The sequence below is a fragment of the Myxocyprinus asiaticus genome, chromosome 31 (genome assembly GCF_019703515.2).
Source record: "Myxocyprinus asiaticus isolate MX2 ecotype Aquarium Trade chromosome 31, UBuf_Myxa_2, whole genome shotgun sequence".
Taxonomy (NCBI): domain Eukaryota; kingdom Metazoa; phylum Chordata; class Actinopteri; order Cypriniformes; family Catostomidae; genus Myxocyprinus; species Myxocyprinus asiaticus.
In genome coordinates, this window is record NC_059374.1 from 24,509,552 (window position 1) to 24,532,767 (window position 23,216).

Here is a 23,216-nt window from a genome sequence, read left to right on the forward strand (position 1 = left end):
TAAAGATTTCAAGATCAAGAGACAATGTATTAGAGATGTAAATGGTACTTTACCTATTGATGTCCTTCCTGGGCTGTGTATTCTTCTGTTGTCACTGACTGTACTAAAGCCTCCAAATTCTTCCTATAGAGATGAAAAATGAATAGAGAGATTTAATGAACTCCTGGGAGATTGGTGGAGTCAGTGTATGATTCAAGCATAAGAATCTTCTTTTATAAAAAAAAAAAAAAAAAAAAAAAAAGTGTCCCAGCGAAACCAAACTTTTGTTTGCTGACTCATATTGCTCATTTGTTACATTACCTGCTCATGATAAAGAAAATGTTTAGGCCAGGAGGCCACTCAATGTTAGCCATTCTCATTTTGATACCATCTACCTAACGGTTGCTCAGAGCTCTACAGTAAAAAAGGTTTTCTGTCTTCGTTCTAGGACTGGGTCTCGACAACTATCTCACGTCATGATTCAGTACACTGTGATGCGTCACAATATCATGACTGGATTGCATATGAAAATGCACCAAAGAAGCAAAGGATTCCCAGCATGTCCGCAAGAGCAGGTGAATCTTTGGGATCAGTTTCAACCTCTTTTGCAGTTCACTTCATTTTTATCCAGTATGGTGCCTAATAGAGACGGATCTGACTGCACTGAGAAATGATGGTTTCAGAGTTTGCTTATTTAGATGACCTCCTTCATTAATTAAAATGTTGGAAATGAATGCACACATAAATAAAATAAAATAAAGGATCTAAAAAAAATGTATAGAATATAATGAGAAAAAGAATCAAAATACATCAATGTATCATTGTGTTGGCACAGCCCTGCTTTGGCAATACGAAATGTATGGATGCAAGCTCATTTGACAGAAAAGGCGTTACTTTTCCATCCAGTCAATTTTCATTATCATCTTAATAACTAGTTTACATATTCACTTGTTCTGGGAACACATTTAATTCATTTGTTTAACCACCATCTGTTCAAAACAGCATCTGATATATCCTTAACATGACCCTTATAATAAAAATGCAAAAATGCATTTAATATGATCCTTTCATATGCACTAAGGGTACCAGGCTCGGTAACAGCATCTCTAATGAATGAAGAGACAGTTCATCTGAACTGAATAATCCAGCAACTCCTGAGTGCAAATAAAACTATTTGTACCCTAAATAAAACTGTCAATTTACACTTGCACTTGAATAGTTCTGTATTACAGTCTGTAAGCTATTAGACTAGTTACATTTTCATTTGGAAGACGCTTTTATCCAAAGCGACTTACAAAATAGGAATACATTACAAGCGAAGTTGTCCAAAATACTCAAAAGCACCAACTGAGTATTCTACATTGGACTTGAGAAAGTAACAAAACACATCTGTGCTGTCTACTGTTAAGACCTCCTGCCGAAATGACCAGTCCACCACATTTTCACTTGGGTATCCTTCGCATCTGCTGTTGCTAAGCTGCATGACATAAGCGCTGATCTCGCTGTCAGGACATCTGTTGCAATGGCCATATCACCTGACAACTGCTCCACCTCCGTCAATCAAACAGGCTAAGCTTTGCAGACGTCCTATGATAGGATTTTATGATAGCCCGGTGTGTATCTCACACCTGACAAGAGGGATACAGTGAGGAATGCTGATTACATGAGCCATCTGGGCTCTCGCCTTCCTGGTCTAATTCAGTCACAACATTTTAGGTAAGCCATAATTCCAAATCCATTTTTGAGGCAACTTAAATGCTTCATTTCCTTTTAAGTCAGCCACATTTCCCACATTTATCAGATTTTTCAACAGGCTTACAGTGCAGATGATTACTGTAATTATCATCTGCTCTGCAGCTGGGCGCACTGCATTTTATGTTGTGATAAATATGTCTCAGTCACTGAAGTGTCCTTGGTGTGAATTAAGTTGTACTCACAAGGGTACAGACTGGGAGAAGGCACACTCTGATCTTGTGTGCAAGGCCCAGTTCCAAAGGATCTTTTGGATGTTATTGAATAACATCAGAAGTGTTTCCCTGTGACTATGACTGCTCACAAATTAAACATCAGAACAGAGTGAGCAAGTGATGTCAGGCATCTTGTTTACAAATACATATTTTTAGCCATTTGCTTATGGTTTTCAACATGCTATACCACTGTTACTACTATATTACTTCTATTACAAAAAGAAAACTGGTCTTTTTTAGATTAAACCAGCACTGACAAAAATTCACTCTGCATTACCTTTCAAAAGATGATTAAATGTCTGTGAGTTCCTTAAACAGCTATTGTGTTGATTTCTTTATTTATAGCAGCATGTGGGGCAGCAGCTAAATTCCCTTAGGTCTAGATTGTAAAACAGATGCCGTTGGAGACTGCACACATATACCTCCAAAAGGCATCCCATCTTAATAACAAAGAACACTACCTCTCAGTCACCATTCACTTTCATTGCATCTTTTTTCATACAATGGAAGTGAATGGTGACTGATTTTGTCAATCTGCCAAACATCTCCTTTAGTGCACAGAAGAAAGTCATATGCGTTTGGTACAATTTTTGGGTGAGTACATGACAGAATATGAGCCCCCAATTTAGATAAGGCTGATATAACAGACACAATAATCCAAAGATAATGTTTACACTTAATATTCATTGAAATAGCTTTTGTTAGTCACGTTTTTTTCCCTCCAGCCCTGTGTGATAAACGCTCTGAGAAACGATGACTTCACTGCAGCTCCACTGTTAAGCTGAAGGTGATAGAGTACTAGAGAGCTGTAAGCAGTGGAGCTCAAAGTTAGTGTGACACCATGAGTAGCTCTCAATGACAGCACGACTCTGCCTCAGGCACTCAACCACGTGCTCGCACATACACATACACACACCCTCCTCCACTGTGTGCGTGAGGCACACTGCAAGATGTAAACAACATCCCAAGACAGGAGAAAAGGGAGGAGGGCGGGAGAAACTGTGTACAGACTGAGTAACATTCTGATCATACAGACATGGAGCAAAAATGCAGCATGATAAAAAGGCTAAGTGGTCAACAAACACACATGAAAAGCTAATCTAAACAACCCTTCCACACACAACCAGTTCTGACTATCCATTTCACCGGAGCTCAACCAACACCCACGGCTAAGACGGAGGGGGAGCGGTGATACTGTGCTCAAAAGTGACACTCGCCTCGGCCAAGGTGCCCGAGCACCTGCTGTCATTGCAGGATGGGGGAGGAGGGAAAGTGGAGAGTGTGACAAAAAAACGTCATTTTTCCCTCCTCCAAAAACCACTGGCAAAATGTGTCTGTAGAGGAAAAATAAACCAACTTGAAAATTTGAGTCTTGCAAATCCCTATTGCAGAAAGCGATAACATAAATTGGTGGTGAACAGGCCGATAAAAAAAACTCCAAACAAATAAGTTGAGCCACAGCCATGGAAGGATGGAATCAAATCAACACGGCTATTTTTAACAGGAGCAGATAAAGTCGAATTTTATGTCACCTCTCTGTTCCTGTAAATAAAAGGTACACAAACAGTGTATTTGTTTACATACACATTACGTCTTGTTCTGAGCAGATGGTCACAAACCAGGGAAAGTTGCTCAACATGGCATCTACAGTTAGCTTAAGAACTGGGTATAAACTGGCAAGCACACCGCAACTTGGCAAAACTCCCTCTCTAGAACGGGATACAATTGCTCTACTGTGTGTGGCCAACGATACTAAACAAATACACACAGCCCTATAATCACAGTAAGCCAAAATATTTCTGTTACAAATCGTGATTCTTGAAACAGACGATTTTGAGGGTGGGATGGGGTCAAGAGCTACTTTCAAAACACACACACAACATAGATGGCTGAATATCACATTATGAGTGGAGATGAAAACAAAATAAACTCAGCAAAAAGAGAAATGTCCCTTTTTCAGGACACGGTATTTTAAAGATAATTCTGTAAAAATCCAAATAACTTTACAGATCTTTAAAGGGCTTAAACAAAGTTTTCCATGCTTGTTCAATGAACCATAAACAATTAATGAACATGCACCTGTGGAACGGTCATTAAGACACTAACAGTTTACAGACGGTAGGCAATTAAGGTCACAGTTATAAAAACATAGGACACTGAAGAGACCTTTCTACTGACTCTGATAAACACCAAAAGAAAGATGCCCAGGGTCCCTGCTCATCTGCGTGAATGTGCCTTAGGCATGCTGCATGGAGGCATGAGGACTGCAGATGTGGCCAGGGCAATAAATTGCAATGTCCGTACTGTGAGACGCATAAGACAGCGCTACAGGGAGATAGGAAGGACAGCTGATCGTCCTCGCAGTGGCAGACCACGTGTAACAACACTTGCACAGGATCGGTACCTCCGAATATCACACCTGTGGGACAGGTACAGGATAGCAACAACAACTGCCCGAGATACACCAGGAACGCACAATCCCTCCATCAGTGCTCAGACTGTCCGCAATAGGCTGAGAGAGGCTGGACTGAGGGCTTGTAGGCCTGTTGTAAGGCAGGTCCTTACCAGACATCACCAGCAACAACATCGCCTATGGACACAAACCCACCTTCGCTGGACCAGACAGGACTGGCAAAAAGTGCTCTTCACTGACGAGTCGCGGTTTTGTCTCACCAGGGGTGAAGGCCGGACTCGCATTTATCGAAGGAATGAGCATGACACCGAGACCTGTACTCTGGAGTGGGATCGATTTGGAGGTGGAGGGTCCGTCATGGTCTGGGGCAGTGTGTCACAGCATCATCGGATTGAGCTTGTTGTCATTGCAGGCAATCTCAACGCTGTGCATTACAGGGAAGACATCCTCCTACCTCATGTGTTACCCTTCCTGCAGGCTCATCCTGACATGACCCTCCAGCATGACAATGCCACCAGACATACTGCTCGTTCTGTGCGTGATTTCCTGCAAGACAGGAATGTCAGTGTTCTGCCATGGCCAGCGAAGAGCCTGGATCTCAATCCCATTGAGCACGTCTGGGACCTGTTGGATCGGAAGGTGAGGGCTAGGGCCATTCCCCCCAGAAATGTCCATGAACTTGCAAGTGCCTTGGTGGAAGAGTGGGGTAACATCTCACAGCAAGAACTGGCAAATCTTGTGCAGTCCATGAGGAGGAGATGCACTGCAGTACTTAATGCAGCTGGTGGCCACAACAGATACTGACTGTTACTTTTGATTTTGCTTAAACTTTTGAGAATTAAGTGAGAACATCACTCAGAGCAGACATTACCACTGCTTTAAGAATTTACATTAATTTATATTTATTAATTGTTAACAAGGAGTGTTTCGGGTTTAATACAAGTTACACTCTATAGTCAGCATTTGTGGCATAATGTTGATTACCAAAGAAAATAATTCTGACATTCTCTTTTTCTAAAGAAACTAACTGCATGTAGTAAGTTACATAAAATAAAAGTAAATGGGTCCAGTATACAAAACATTAAATGCACACTATTTTTCAAATGTATAGCCACAATAATTTAGCATAATGTGTGTTAACATGACTCATGATAAAATCACATGGTCCAATAATTGTAAAGCTGGTTGCTTGACCATTTTTAATTTTCCTATTTTTTTTTTAGTGATTGCCTATTTGTATTGGTATTGCAAAACCACCAGTTTTTTTATTTTATTTTACTTGGTTTAACCATGACAGCCATCTTTGTGTCATGGCACATGACAAATTTTGGTTATACAGCTGTTTACGGAAACCTCAATATCTCGGCTCAGGATGGTCCTAGCTCCTTGGAACAAAAACTGATCTCTAGAGCACACTGCAAGGTGTGTGTACATATATAAACATGTTGCACATTCTTTTTCCTTAGACTTAGAACTTAAGTCCTAATGTAATGCTCAAGATTGCTCAAAGTTCCACTTTTAGGGTCAATTTATAATGGAAAGTCTTAAATTTTTTAGGGGGTACTTAGGGAAGTATAGTGTGCATGCAGAACATGTCAGGTTTGGGACTTCTCTTATTTGTTTTTTATTGGGGTGAGAATGTACAATTTATTTAAAATTCCCCTCAATTTTGGGCTGAATATCTCTGACGGGGGACCAGATAGGACCTGAAATTTTCAGAGAAATAAGTCCTCTATAGTAGCATTCTCCTGTAACATTTTTGTTTGAGATTCCACTAGTTACATAGCTAGGGCAAGCAGAAATCTGGGGAAAAGCCTACTTTATTCATGCATTTTGAGAAATGAACAGATTTCTACAAGAGCCCGACTGATATCGATACAATTTTAGAGCGGGAAAATTCACCGATTACCGATATGGTAGCCGATAGGGTTAATTTTTGAGCTGGAATGAAAACAGACCTTTTCTATGTGGATTGTGCACTGATATGACTATGCAAAGGTACTCAGAAGGCTGCTTTCTTTAATATTTTTTTCAAAGAACATTTGACATTATTATTATACATTGTCAACAAATTCTAGAAATGAACACTGAGAAAATAAAGAATAAATCAAAATACAATAAATAGCTTAAAAAACACCAGTACTGTATGTTCAGTATCAGTCAGTTGCTGACCATTTAAATAAAGAATAAATAAAATAGAAATCAGTACTATATGTTTCGTTTCAGTCAAATGCTGACCATTTAAATAAAGAATAAATAAAATAAAAATCAGTACTGTATGTTTAGTATCAGTCAAATGCTGACCATTTAAATAAAGAATAAATTCAAATAAAATAAATAGCTAAATAAACATCAGGGGCCGGTTGCACCAGCTATATGTAAGTTAAAACTTAGCTTAGTTGTGACATAAATAGGCACTAAGTCAAAATTTATGCACTACTAAATATTTGAGCGTTGCACTATTACATTTATGTAGAAGGTAACCCTACATATAAACTAAATATTTAAGGCAGCCAGGAGTAACTGATGGAATAAAAAAGCAGAATGATATTTAATGACGTCAGTGAGCTCATGTTTTGTTTGACAGGCTTCAATCCTTTCGACATATATGATGATTTTGGCATTTACATTTGTTTACACTTACGAGAGAGAGAAAAAAATGTACTTTTAAGCAGCTCTTCAGCATGAAACTGTTCAAAAGAACATTTGACATTATTATTACACACTGTCAACAAATTCTAGAAACGAACACTGAGAAAATAAAGAATAAATCAAAATAAAACAAATAGTTAAATAAACATGAGTACTGTTTAGTATCAGTCAAATGCTGACCATTAAAATAAAGAATAAAAATAAAATAAATAGCTAAATAAACATCAGTACTGTTTAGTATCAGTCAAATGTTAACCATATTAATACTGTCAAGATAAACAGATAAGCAGCGGTGTTACACCGTATTCTGCTATACAAGTTCAGGGGAAACTTTCAACGGTGGAAAACCAGACTTTTAAATATTACATTTTATAAATGACACGACTGGAATTGTTTGGTTGAAGGGGGTACCAAACTGTGAATCCTGAACAAAACTATTTTGTGAATACATGTTTACTCATTAGCTTCCACTCAGCTGACAACAATGAAAGTAGCTACGTGATTAGCTAGCTAGCTATAAGCTCGTTGTCACGGAGAGTAAAAGATGGACGGGCATTGCGTCTCACCAACTAGGTAATAACATAGCCTGAAATCAACACTCACCACACTCAATCCAACACCGCACTGTTGTCTACCGAGCTGCAAATAGATGCTCTGATGTTTACCTTTCAATCTGCTACATTACTGACTACACTGACAAACTATAGCTGGCTAAAACAGCAAACAGATGTGATAAACAGGAGTGACATGGTTGTCAGGGACAGGGTTAACGTTATATTAGTTATATAAAATGATGGGGTCAATGTTTATTTATTTATTTATTTTTTTTTTGGGGGGGGGGGGGGGGATTTTTCCCCTTTATCTCCCAATCTGGAATGCCCAATTCCCAATGCGCTCTAAGTCCTCGTGGTCGCATAGTGATTCGCCTCCGTCCGGGTGGCGGAAGACGAATCCCAGTTGCCTCCGTGTCTGAGACAGTCAATCCGCGCATCTTATCATGTGGCTTGTTGAGCGCGTTGCCACGGAGACATAGCGCGTGTGGAGGCTTCACGCCATCCACCGCGGCAACCACGCTCAATTCACCATGCGCCCCACCAAGAACAAACCACATTATAGCGACCACGAGGAGGTTACCCCATGTGACTCTACCCTCCCTAGCAACCGAGCCAATTTGGTTGCTTAGGAGACCTGGCTGGAGTCACTCAGCACACCCTGGGATTCGAACTAGCGAACTCCAGGGGTGGTAGCAGCCAGCGTATTTTACCACTGAGCTACCCAGGCCCCCGGGGTCAATGTTTATTAACTTTCCAGTATGTATTTCACAAACTAGTTAGCAGCTTACCTTGAAAACACTGCTCAACTCACTCCGCCCTGTCTGCAGAGCCACCGTCAGTTCAGAGTCAGCTCTGTAAACAATGGAGTCGGAGCGCGCTCTGCTGGACAAACTACGTAATGACACCAATTCTAAAGCATTGTTTTCTGCATTATATGTTCTGAAAAAATTTTTCATATCGGTAAACATAAGCCGATACCGATATATCAGTGAAAGGCTAATATCGGCCGATATTATCGGCCAACCGATATATCGGTCGGGCACTAATTTCTACTAGCCCTAGCTCTGTAACCAGTGGAATCTAAAACTCAATTCTGCCGAATGATTTCGAACTCATTACGGTGTTTAGTGTAAAAGTCTCACCTTCCTATCTTTTCAGCGAGTGCCGTTTTGAACTTGCGGCAGCCCGGAACCTCTGTCACGTCAGCATTTATAATTCTCTGCTATAATGCCAGCTCATGCAAGAGGCAGCACTGTGATTGAATGGAAGTGTTCCTTCTCATGAATAATGTGGAGAAATGCTCAGGATCTACTGACGTACATGTGTACTATCCTACAAATCATAACTCAGAGTTCATGCATATACCTAATTTTTGTGACGTTGCTTCAACTTTTGTTTTTAAACCGGAAAAACAAAATGGCAAAAATAACCACTTTCCCCTTATTAATAAACATAATGACTGCTATCATTGATTTCAATGATGTGCAACCTATATATATCCATTAACATCTCAAAAAATTAGTTTTGGGGTTTTATGGCCAGGGTATGAAATTAGCACCTGCCAAATGCGGGTATTTCATGCGCATTGGTGGGTAATTTTGCTCATCTACCTGCCACTGTGGGAGGCATGGCTGGCACTGGCCAAATTGATGCCCTAAACAGATTTCCGCGATCGTCGGACAGGGGTGGGGAATAATCTGACGTGCTGCGAGGTGATCGTCTGTGTTCCGCGACTGATATCGGGTCCATGAATAACTTATAACTTGCGAGGAATGGCAACCGGTGGAATTTATGGTGCCCCCCTAGGGTAAGATGGTGCCCCCCAGGGAGTTGGCACTGGTGACCTGTAAGACCTGCAAGACTGGCTGTGTATTCAGAGGGTTATTGGCGCTTTGGCACTCACGTGCACAGTGCGTGCAAGAATAGTGTCTTCTATAAACGCTGTATATGATCTTAGACCATCTCAGGATACATTCGCAAATGACATGCTACAACATTGGGACTACAAGTGAACTGTCATCATAATTCAGTACAGCCTCAGAAATTGTTCTTAAACAAGAAGTTTTTTATCTGTACTTGTCTATTCTATAGCCTCCATTTGTATGTTATAAAATTATCATTATGATAATAGCATATGGTTTCATATATTATTTTTTGATATTTTATATCCTAAAATTACATTAAAATGACATTTAAAGTTGAAGTCAGAAGTTTACATACACTTAGGTTGAAGTCATCAAAACTCATTTTTTAACCACTCCACAGATTTCATATTAGCAAACTATAGTTTTGGCAAGTCGTTTAGGACATCTACTTTGTGCATGACATGAGTAATTGTTCCAACAATTGTTTACAGACAGATTGTTTCACTTTTAATTGACTATCACATTCCAGTGGGTCAGAAGTTTACATACACAAAGTTAACTCTGCCTTTAAGCAGCTTGGAAAATTCCAGAAAATTATGTCAAGCCTTTAGGCAATTAACCAATTAGCTTCTGATAGGCTAATTTACTAATTGGAGTCAATTGGAGGTGTACCTGTGGATGTATTTTAAGGCCTACCTTCAAACTCAGTGCCTCTTTGCTTGACATCATGGGAAAATCAAAAGAAATCAGCCAAGACCTCAGAAAAATAATTGTTGACCTCCACAAGTCTGGTTCATCCTGTGGAGCAATTTCCAAATGCCTGAAGGTACCACGTTCATCTGTACAAAAAAAATAGTATGCAAGTACAAACACCATGGGAACGCAGCCATCATACCGCTCAGGAAGGAGACTCATTCTGTCTCCAAGAGATGAATGTAGTTTGGTGCGAAAAGTGTAAATCAATCCCAGAACAACAGCAAAGGACCTTGTGAAGATGCTGGAGGAAACAGGTAGACAAGTATCTATATCCACAGAAAAATTAGTCCTATATCGACAAAACCTGAAAGGCTGCTCAGCAAGGAAGAAGCCAATGCTCCAAAACCAGCATAAAAAAGCCAGACTACAGTTTGCAAGTGCACATGGGGACAAAGATCTTACATTTTGGAGAAATGTCCTCTGGTCTGAAGAAACAAAAATTTAACTTTTTGACCATAATGACCATCGTTGTTTTTGTAGGAAAAAGGGTGAGGCTTGCAAGCCGAAGAACACCATCCCAACCGTGAAGCGTGAGGGTGGCAGCATCATGTTGTGGGGGTGCTTTGCTGCAGGAGGGACTGCTGCACTTCTCAAAATAGATGGCATCATGGAGGAAGGAAAATTATGTGGATATATTGAAGCAACATCAAGACATCAGCCAGGAAGATAAAGCTCAGTCGCAAATGGGCCTTCCAAATGGACAATGACCCCAAGCATGCCTCCAAAGTTATGGCAAAGAGCGTGCAGTCTTGTGGAACACGCACATGTAAAAGGTTCTCACTCTTTTTGTTTCTGTCTACTGAATGTTTTTTTTTTTTTTTTTTTTGCAAGAACAGTATCGTATATGTGTGCTGCAAATGACCTCAGACATCTCCGCTCAGGAGGTGCTTTGAGTTCAGTTCACTTTATTTCCACAGAGCAGTCCCCTCGAACCATGATTTATATTTCAGTGATTATTATCATCATTATATTTATTATTTTTACATGTATAATTGTTTTTATGTCTTCATTTGTGTAAGTAATTTTCTGCCTGCATGTTTAGATGGATACTTGCCTGACTGTAAATGGAAAAGTGGTTTAATATATATATATATATATATATATATATATATATATATATATATATATATATATATATATATATATATTAGTGCCTGGCCAATTTTACAGATATTAGCCTTTCACAGATATATCGTATCGTTGAATATGTTTACCGATATGCGCAGATATGAAAACTTTTTTTCAGAACATATAATGCAGAAAACAATGCTTTAGAATTGGTGTCATAACTTAGTTTGACTCCACTGTTTACAGAGCTGAGCTGACAGTGGTTCTGCAGACAGCACGGTGTTAAGTGATGTGGTGTTAAGCTGTGTCTTCATGGTAAGTTGTTAACTAGTTTGTAAAATACATACTGGAAACTTCATAAACAATGACCCCATCATTTTCCCTTTTCAATATAACTAATATAACATTAACCCTGTCCCTGACAACCATGTCACTCATGTTTATCATATCTGTTTGCTGTTAGCCAGCTATATTTCTTCAGCGCATCTTTTTGCAGCTCAGCAGACAATGGTGCGGTGGTAGACTGTGTCTGTTGAGTGTTGATTTCATGCTACATTGTTACCTAGTTGGTGAGACACAATGCTGTAAAGTAAATAAAGTCCATTTTTACTCTCTGTGACAACGAGCTTACAGCTAACTAGCTAACCACATAGCTACTTTCATTGCTTGTCAGCTGAGTGGAAGCTAATGTGTAAACCTGTATTCACCAAACTGTTTTGTTCAGGATTCACAGTTTGGTACCCCCTTCAACCGAACAATTTCAGTCATTGCATTTACAAAATGTAATATTAAAAAGTCTGGTTTTCCACCGTTGAAAGTTTCCCCTGAACTTGTATAGCAGAATACGGTGTAACACCTCTGCCGCTGTTTATCTCTTGACTTGGCAGGTGTAAATGCTTCTTCTTTTACAACCTGCCCTTAACTGACTGGCAGTATTAAAATAGTCAGCATTTGACTGATACTAAACAGTACTACTGATGTTTATTTAGCCATTTATTGTATTTTTAATTATTCTTTATTTAAATGGTCAGCAACTGACTGATACTGAACATACAGTATGTTGTTTATTAAGTATTTTGTATTGTATTTTTATTTTTTATTTTCTCAGTGTTCATTTCTAGAATTTGTTGACAATGTATAATAATGTCAAATATTCTTTGATAAAAATATTTAAGAAAGCAGCCTTTGCATAGTCATATCGGTGCAAAAATCGGTGCACAATCCACATAGAAAAGGTCTGTTTTCTTTCCAGCTCAAAAATGAGCTATATCGGCCACCATATTGGTAATCGGTGAATTTTTCCCCTCTTAAATCGGTATCAGTCTCAAAAATCCCATATCGGTCAGGCTCTAATGTATATATTAAAATTTATTAAAAAATAAAAAATAAATTAAAATCTTTCTTTACTGTTACCGGATGGCCCAGACACAGAAACTATAAGAGTGCAAAATGAATGAAATCTCAGATGCAGTTCATTGTGCTACTCCAATCCCATTCAATAATTACCAGAAGAAAACAAAGTGGTACTCAATATGGGACTTTTAATTATAAAGAAGCCCGAAATACACATGGGACTCTTATTTTGAAATGTCTGCACTCCCAGTTGTGAGCTCACTGATGGCTGATTCACTGAGAAAGTGAATCTGATTCAAACTGCTAACCTGAGCTCCTGTGTTCAAAACCTCAGTTCTTTTTGGGTGATTCATGAAAAAGACCCGGTTCATATGAGTCATTTTTTCACAAATCTCTCGTGCTCATCAGAAACAGAACGGGTGAAAAGTGGCTCGAGACACACTGGTGCTCTAAAGATGTATTCAATAACTCACAAGATGATATCTGACGAAACCGCATATGAACGCACACAACCCGACTGTCACCAATGAAGAATAGATTTTAAATTATTGTCGCAATCAACTATTTTTGGTTGTGTTTGCGACCATTTTAGTTGCAGTCTGGAGCCCTGAATCTCCAGACCTGAACCCCATTGAAAACATATGGAATGTGATCAAGAGGAAGATGGATGGCCACAAGTCATCAAACAAAGCAGAGCTGCTTGAATTTTTGCACCAGTAGCAGCATACTGTCACCCAATAGCAATGTGAAAGACTAGTAGAGAGCATGCCAAGATGCATGAAAGCTGTGATTGAAAATCAGGGTTATTCCACAAAATATTGATTTCTGAACTATACCTAAGTTAAAACATTAGTATTGTGTTGTTTAAAAATGAATATGAACTAGTTTTCTTTGCATTATTCGAGGTCTGAAAACACTGTGTCTCTTTTGTCATTTTGACCAGTTGTCATTTTCTGGAAATAAATGCTCTAAATGACAATATTTTTATTTGGAATTTGGGACAAATGTTGTTAGTACTTCATAGAATAAAACAAAATTGTTCACTTTACTCAAACACATACCTACAAATAGTAAATCCACAGAAACTGATATTTTGCAGTGGTCACTTTTTCCAGAGCAGTACATATAAAGTTGAAGTCAGAAGTTTACATACACCTTAGCTAAATACATTTAAACTTAGTTTTTCACAATTCCTGACATTTAATCATAGAAAACATTCCCTATTTTAGGTAGGTTAGGATCACTATTTTAAGAATGTGAAATGTCATGTGACACCATGCGAGGATCGGACGTGTGAACGGCGAGCTCTGTGCACTTTGCTAGTTTTAATACCTTATAAGACATAAACCGGTGAGATTCAATACACTCCATAACTGTTCTAGGAGGACAATATGCCAACAAATTCAAACTCCTCAGACATTAAAAGACACTTACGTGCTCAACCTGACTCCCCTGAGCAGGCCGTGTGCCTAGGAGTCGATTTGGTCGGAGAGATGCGGGAAATGCGGCAAGAGATGTTGAACATGTTGGCAATGCTGACTAAGGTCGTTGCTGACTGGAGGATCTTTCTGTGATATGTCGCTCAATCACTGCCATGGAGGCGAAATTTACTGATGTGGTCACAAGATTGGGGGATGTCGAGAATCAGATTGATTATCTGGAATCATCAGAGAGGGAATTATCTGCTAATCCGCTAGCGACCAAGGTGGATTTGGAGCATGTCTGGGAGAAGTTGGAGGACATGAAAAACCATAGCCGGCGGAATAACGTCCGTACCGAAGTCCTGGAGGGAGTGGAGGGAGAGAATATGGTGGAATTCCTGGATGGTCTCTTTCCGAGTCTGCTCGACATAGCAGGCCATAAGCTGGAAATCGAGTGAGCTCACAGCATTCCGGATCGGCGATCCACTGAGGGAAACAGGCCCCTATCAATTCTGGTCAAATTTCTGAGATCATCCGATAAAGTTCTTGTTACGTGAGGCGAGTAAAAGGCTTTCTTGGAAGAATCACAGCATTTTCTTGTTTCCAGACTTTGCAAGCTCGACAAGAGAGAAACGTGATCGATTCAAGGAACGTAAGAAACTTTTACATCAATGGAAGGTCGCTTTTGCACTGATATTCCTGGCCAAATTGAGAATAGATGCTAAGGATGGCCGTAAAACATTCACATGCCCACAGCAAGCGATGTCCTTCATAAAGTCAAGAGTGAGTCATCTTGTGGTACTCACGTTACAGCCGAGTGGACCGGCTCACTGAACATTTGCTTGACTGGTTGAGGATTCTGCACGCTCTTTTTGTGCTGGTTCCACCTAACAGCTGGAGTTTATTTTGTAGAGCAACACACCTTCGGGACTGTGTGGCAGCGTGGGCGTGGTCAAGCATCCATCCGGAGAGAGAGAAAGCGGTAAGGGTGCTTGCACCTGAGCTAGATTATGTTTAACACCTGTTTCTAATTCCAGTGAGCATGGGGAAAGCGGCATATAAGCAACCACACCACCAGCAGAGGAGAGAGAGAGTCTGGCACAAGGAAGGCCATGGTGCTCCTGAAGCTGAATCGATCAGGTGGTACTGGAGCAGCTCAGCCATCGGCTACTGCGAGGAACGGCGGGATAGGTCCAGTACAACCACCCGGTGTCGCTGGAGGAGGCTGTTCGATTGGCAGAGGACCGTATGGCGGCGTACCCGAGGGCAGAAGGGCCCTCCCACTCGCCTACAGCATCGACTGTGCCCCGCCGCTCTCCCCCTCAGGTGGAAGTGTATGCCAACGCAGGTGCGGGCATGGCACCTGGGCTGGTCTGTTAGATCCAGTACACTTCCGGGATCAATGCCCTGTGATGGAGCTGGGAACGGTGGTCCGGATCCCCGACACGCCGCAGGCTGCCCCTGATCGGCCGGAGCGTACCGGATACCGGTAAGAGTTAAGGGGGGTACTCACCAAGCATTGGTGGACACGGGTTGTAATCAAACCACTATCCATCAACGCTTGGTTCAACATGAGGCTTTGGGCACAGCTAAAACGGTGAGGGTGAAGTGTGTGCATGGGAATATTCACAACTACCCTGTGGTGACCCTTGTGATTAAATTCCAAGGAACAAAACAGAGTGGAGGCCGTGGTTAGTTCCCGCCTCACCCATCTGCTGATTTTGGGGTTGGGTCCTGCACTAAAGCGATGAGATGTGAAATGTGCGATGCTCTGGCAGGGGAGGCGGAGCCGGGGCCGTCTTCATTAACTCCACGTCAGGATGAAGTGTGGGGGGAGAGGCTGCAGCCCCTCCCATCCTCAGGGGATTTCCTGAAGGGGATTTCCCTTTGAAGCAGTCGCGACACGAGACCCTCAAGCACGCCTTTGACCAAGTGATAGTGATCAATGGTCAACAACTCCAGCTGAATGTCGCACTTTCATATCCTTATTTCACAATTATAAATGAGCAGTTGTACAGAGTGACGCAGAACGCTCAAACAAAGGAAGATGCAACCCAGCTCTTAATACCGCGGAGCCGTTGGGAAATGGTGTTCCAGGCGGCTCATTATAATCCCATGGCGGGTCAACTAGGGGAAAGGAAAACACTGAACCGTCTAATAGCTCATTTTTATTGGCCTGGCATTGGCGGCGATGTCGGCAGGTGGTGTGCGGCATGCTGCGAATGTCAGCTGGTGAATCCACTGGCCACCCCAAAAGCGCCATTGCGCCCCCTTCTGCTGATCGAGGTCCCCTTCGAGAGAATTGGAATGGACCTTGTCAGGCCATTAGAGCGGTCAGCATGCGGACATCGCTTTGTATTGATCCTAGTGGACTATGCAACACGATATCCGGAAGCAGTGCCTCTAAGCAGCATCTCAGCACGTAGCGTTGCGGAGGCACTCTTCAAAATAATGAAGAGGACGTAGTGTCCGTGACATAAAGGTTGTGCCCTGATTGGTGAGGATTTCTTTCGGGAGACCCTCACCAATCAGGGCACAACCTTTATGTCACGGACACTATGCAAGCTTTACGAATTATTGGGCATTAAATCAATCCGCACAAGTTTTTACCATCCACAAACAGATGGCCTGGTGGAGTGATTTAATAAAACCCTTAAAAATATGATTCGTAAGTTCATGCACGAGGATGCTAGAAATTAAGACAAATGGCTCAATCCCCCGTTATTCGCAGGTCCCGCAAGCCTCCACTGGGTTTTCCCCATTAGAGCTGCTGTATGGGCAGCGCCCACGTGGCGTGCTTGATGTTACAGTGCATCTGGAAAGTATTCACAGCGCTTCACTTTTTCCACATTTTGTTATGTTACAGCCTTATTCCAAAATTGAATAAATTCATTATTTTCCTCAAAATTCTGCAAACAATACCCCATAATGACAACGTGAAAGAAGTTTGTTTGAAATCTTTGCAAATTTATAAAACATAAATAAATAAATAAATAAAAATGAAAAATCACATGTACATAAGTATTTGCAGCATTCTCCTAGACAACATTATTCTTACAAACAGATTTCAGACGAATGAAGCAGAGAAAAAAAAAGAAAACTATTCACAAGTGCTTGTTCCCCAAGACGCCTCTGAACAAACAGTGAATCAGACACAAGCATTGACGGCTTTTCTTTTGTCTGTTCTTAAAAATATAATAAAGCGCATTTCTTTGTGACTAACAGCATTTCTTGGCATGTGTCACTCCGAGACGTCTTACAGGTCACCCGCCTGTTGCTGGTAGATAAGCAATATTACCCATGCATGAAGTACATTTGGCCTCATCGCATTTTGCGAGTGGTGGGTGCTAGTTTCACACATTGGGCTACTGTTTAATATATTTTGCGACTTTCCAGATCCAAGGTTTTGCCATTTCCCGATATTGTCGATCATCGTCTTTGCGCAATCGTCATCGGAATCTTTGTAAAACATTGTCGATATCTGATTACATCATCCTACATCGCAATTTTTTCAAACTAAAATCATGTTAACACCATGTTTACGTCTTGTGGTTATACTTTTGAAACAGTGTGTATTTAAATGTTTATGGGCTGAGAAAGTTTAAATTATTTTTTGTGGTTATCAACATTATGCCACAAATGCTGTTGATTGAGAACAACTTGTACTTGTAGTCAGACTTATGGAATTCTAGCTTATCTGCTTATAGACAAAAATGGACGGAAAAATGGAAAATAATACTTTATGTGGTCACATATGAGAAATCATTTAGGTTGTTTTCAAAAACACCCACAAAAAAAACAAAACAAAAAAAAACAAAACAGTAATTTGAACCTTTGATTATTTAAGCCCCTCGAAACAATTTCAAAAGGCATTAGGAGAAATTTCCCTTCATGTTAGGCAGACCTAATGCTCTGATGTTGCTTATGCACCCACATTCAAGACACCTAAAACTGAGTTTCTGAAACAACATGTTCCAACACCTCACACCCACGCAAACGAGGAGCCGTGGCTTTAAGACAGAGGCCTGATAAAAACAAAGATGTGCCTACTGTGAGGTGAAATGAGGGACATAAATTCACAGAGAATTGCTCCGCACGCTCAATGGCTGCCGCTCCCCCAGACCAAAAAAGCAGGAGGTAAAACCCCCTTCAGCCCGCCTACAAAAGCAGAATAAAGCCATAGATGGGACGGCCTGTGTCTAATTCCCTCCCAGCACTGTCCCAGGGGGAGGAGGGCTTGCTCTTCACCCTTTGATATCCACGTCTGTGCTCTTTCAGCTGCCTCCACTTCTTAAAGGCTGGAATAAAAGCAGACACAAAGCTTCCTGCTATGATCCTGGACACGCTGTCTAGGGGACAGGGCCCTCTCCAGATAAATAGGCCAAACACCTGCTGGACTTCTTCCCTCCGTATAGGCTGCGCCATTCATTAGAAACCAGTGGAGCAAAGCATTCATTTGCTGTATCCATTCAAATGCACTTTTGTATGAGGCCTTGATATTGATCCTCATTCTGCTTCTGTAAGCGGGGCTTTACTCTAGACATTAAAAGGCAAGCCAAATGGCGTCCCTCACAAAGGAACAGATGAATGGAGACTTAAACAGGACACCTCCTGAAAGTAACAGTTGTCGAGCAAACAGCCGCAGACTTTTATTTGCACTTTAGATTTGGAAAAAAATAAAAAATAAATCAAACTTGATTTAGAAGATCAAAGTAAAACCAAGTTCCCTTCTCTAGAGCTGCAAGAAATCACACAGACACATTACCTCTATGTAAACATTTTAAGCCATCCAAATGGGTTAATGAAGTAGTCTAAAAGGCAGCCTTCAGAAGTGAAATCCTATTGGGGCCCTGTGGGCCCATGCTGTTGGATTTGGGTCTGATGCGAAGGAGGGGCAGCGTGCTTGTGTTTACTGAGCACGCTGCTGGCCTTAGGCTGCTCTGTGAGCTCAGCAGGCTGTGATGAACCAGAACAATCCTACCCAGGCACAACATCCCCTCTGAATGAAACTTAAAATGCTGTGTCCACAACTAGCATGAGCTGCAAGCTCCACTGGGATATTAACCGACTGTCTGCATTGCATTCAACTTCACAATTTTTTAATTGGACACAGTTCAAAAAGGCTTTATGGATGTATTTGAGAACAATTAATCTATTGCACAGAATAAAGAAAGAGTATGATTTGGTGGCTTGAAAGTTGCACCATTTTTAATTTTTGATGGGAATGAAAATTATGCTGTGAGGGCACAAGGCAGTCTCTTTAATGGGTTGTTCGGTTTTACCTACATTGGCCGGGCTCCAGACTGTGACTAAAATGGTCGCAAATGCAACCAAAAATAACTGATTGCGACAATAATTTAAAATCTATTCTTCATTGGTGACAGTCGGGTTGTGTGCGTTCATATGCGGTTTCGTCAGATATCATCTTGTGAATTATTGAATACCTCTTTAGAGCACCAGTGTGTCTCGAGCCACTTTTCACCCGTTCTGTTTCTGACGAGCGCGAGAGAGTTGTGAAAAAATTACTCATGTGAACCGGGTCTTTTTCATGAATCACCCAAAAAGAACTGAGGTTTTGAACTCAGGAGCTCAGGTTAGCAGTTTGAATCAGATTCACTTTCTCAGTGAATCAGCCATCAGTGAGCTCACAACTGGGAGCGCACGCATTTCAAAATAAGAGTCCCATGTGTATTTCGGACTTCTTTATAATTAAAAGTCCTGTATTGTGTACCACTTTTTTCTTCTGGTAATTACTGATTGGGATTTGAGTAGCACAATAAACTGCATCTGGGATTTCATTCAGTTTGCACTCTTGTCTGTTTCTGGGCGATCTGTTATCAGTAAAGAAAGATTAAGCCAATATTTTAAAACAATTTAATATATATATATATATATATATATATATATATATATATATATATATATATATTAGAGCCCGACCGATATGGGATTTTTGAGACCGATACCGATTTTAGAGAGGGAAAATTCACCAATTACCGATATGGTGACCAATATAGTTAATTTATGAGCTGGAATGAAAACAGACCTTTTCTATGTGGATTGTGCACCGATTTTTGCACCAATATGACTATGCAAAGGTACTCAGAAGGCTGCTTTCTTAAATATTTTATCAAAGAATATTTGACATTATTATTATACATTGTCAACAAATTCTAGAAATTAACACTGAGAAAATAAAGAATAAATAAAAATACAATAAATAGCTAAATAAACATCAGTACTGTTTAGTTTAAGTCAATTGCTGACCATTTAAATAAAGAAAAATAAAATTAATAGCTAAATAAACATAAATATTACTGTTTAGTATCAATCAAATGCTGACCATTAAAATAAAGAATAAATACAAATAAAATTAATAGCTAAATAAACATCAGTACTACTGTTTAGTAGCAGTCAAATGCTGACTATATTAATACTGCCGAGTCAAGATAAACAGCAGCAGCCGTGTTACACCGTATTCTGCTATACAAGTTCAGGGGAAACATTCAACGGAGGAAAACCAGAATTTTAAATATTACATTTTATAAATGACACGACTGGAATTGTTCAGTTTAAGGGGGTACCAAACTGTGAATCCTGAACAAAACAGTTTGGTGAATAAATGTTTATTCATTAGCTTCCACTCAGCTGACAACAATGAAAGTAGCTACGTGATTAGCTAGTTAGCTATAAGCTCGTTGTCACGGAGAGTAAAAGACGGATGTTGTTTATTTTACTTTCCAGCATTGTGTCTCACCAACTAGGTAACAACGTAGCATGAATTCAACACTCAACAGACAAAATCCACCACCGCACCATTGTCTGTTGAGCTGCAAAAAGATGCTCTGATGTTTACCTTTCAATCTGCTACATTACTTATTGCACTGACAAACTATAGCTGGTTAACAGCAAACAGACATGAGTGACATGGTTGTCAGGGACAAGGTTAATGTTATATTAGTTATATTGAAAAGGGAAAATGATGGGGTAATTTTTTATTAGTTTCCAGTATGTATTTAACAGACTAGTTATCAACTTACCGTGATGACACCGCTGAACTCCACCCTGTCTGCAGAGCCACCGTCAGCTCAGACCTGTAAACAGTGGAGTCGGAGCGTGCTCTGCTGGACAAACTACGTAATGACACAAATTCTAAAGCATCGTTTTCTGCATTATATGTTCTGAAAAAAGTTTTCATATCGGCGCATATCGGTAAAATATATGCCGATACCGATATATCGGTGAAAGGCTAATATCGGCCAACCGATATATCGGTCGGGCACTAATATATATAGTACACAGTTGAAGTCAGAAATATGCATACACATAGGTCATTAAAACCCACTTTTTAACCACTCCACAGATTCCATATTAGCAAACAATAGTTTTGTAATGTTGTTTAGGACATCTACTTTGTGCATGACATGAGTATTTTTCCAGAAATTGTTTACAGACAGATTGTTTCACTTTTAATTGACTATATCACAATTCCAGTGTGTCAGAAGTTTACATTCAGTAAGTTAACTGTGCCTTTAAGCAGCTTGGAAAATTCCAGAAAATGACAATTTTGACAATTAGCCAAATAGCTTCTGATAGGAGGTGTACTGAATTTGAGGTGTACCTGTGGATGTATTTTAAAGCCTACCTTCAAACTGCATCTTTCCTTGACATCATGGGAAAATCAAAAGAAATCAGCCAAGACCACAGATTGTGACCCAAGTTAAAAATTGTGGACCTGCACAAGTCTGGTTCACCCTTGGGATCAATATCCAAATGCCCGAAGGTACCACATGCATCTGTATAAACAATAGTACGCAAGAATAAACACCACGGGACCACGCAGCCATCATACCACTCAGGAAGGAGATGCATTCTGTCTCCAAGAGATGAATGTAGTTTGGTGCGAAAAGTGTAAATCAATCCCAGAACAACAGCAAAGGACCCTGTGAAGATGCTGGAGGAAACAGGTAGACAAGTATCTATATCCACAGTAAAGTTAGTCTTATATCGACATAACCTGAAAGGCTGCTCAGCAAGGAAGAAGCCAATGCTCCAAAACCACCATAAAAAAGCCATACTTCAGTTTGCAAGTGCACATGGGGACAAAGATCTTACTTTTTGAGAAATGTCCTCTGGCCTGATGAAACAAAAATTGAACTGTTTGGCCATAATGACCATTGTTATGTTTGTAGGAAAAAGGGTGAGGCTTGCAAGCCGAAGACCACCATCCCAACCATGAAGCATGGGGTCAGCAGCATCATGTTGTGGGGGTGCTTTGCTGCAGGAGGCACTGGTGCACTTCACAAAATAGATGGCATCATGAGGAAGGAAAATAATGTGGATATATTGAAGCAACATCTCAAGACATCAGCCAGGAAGTTAAAGCTTGGTCACAAATGGGTCTTCGAAATGGACAACGACCCCAAGCATACCTCCAAAGTTGTGGCAAAATGGCTTAAGGACATCAAAGTCAAGGTATTGGAGTGGCCATCACAAAGCCCTGACCTCAATCTGACAGAAAATTTAAGGGCAGAACTGAAAAGGTGTGTGCGAGCAAGGAGGCCAACAAACCTGACTCAGTTACACCAGCACTGTCTGGATGAATGGGCCACAATTCCAGCAACTTATTGTGAGAAGCTTGTGGAAGGCTACCCAAAACATTTGACTCAAGTTAAACAATTTAAAGGCAATGCTACCAAATACTAACAAAGTGTATGTAAACTTCTTACCCACAGATAATGTGATGAAAGAAATAAAAGCTGAAATAAATCATTCTTTCTACTATTATTCTGACATTTCACATTCTTAAAATAGTGATCCTAACTGACCTAAAAGTTGTATGCAAACTTCTGACTTCAAGTGTGTGTGTGTGTGTGTGTGTGTGTGTGTGTGTGTGTGTGTGTGTGTGTATATATATATATATATATATATATATATATATATATATATATATATAAGCTTTTGACTTGTACAGAACTATTACACAAGGTGCAAACATTAATTGATGCTCAAGAAGACAACACACTACTATATGTATACTACACTTTATGTAAATATCTGTAATGTAGATTAAGGTGACCTGATTTCTGAAATTAAAAACGGGGAAATTTCAAGTTCAGTGTTCAAATAGGTCATTGAAATTTCATGTTACTTACTAAAAAAGGGAACAAATCAGATTTTATGTATTT

General features: G+C 40.2%; 1 protein-coding gene across 1 annotated transcript in view; it reads right to left on the minus strand.

The window, feature by feature from the left end:
• The window catches only part of LOC127421727 (histone-lysine N-methyltransferase 2A-like), a 53,857-nt gene that overhangs the window by 24,888 nt on the left and 5,753 nt on the right, over nucleotides 1-23,216 (minus strand). Inside the window, exon 2 of the mRNA XM_051664794.1 lies at nucleotides 54-123. Coding sequence (XP_051520754.1) covers nucleotides 54-123 — 70 coding nt within the window. The remainder of the gene's footprint in view (nucleotides 1-53; nucleotides 124-23,216) is intronic.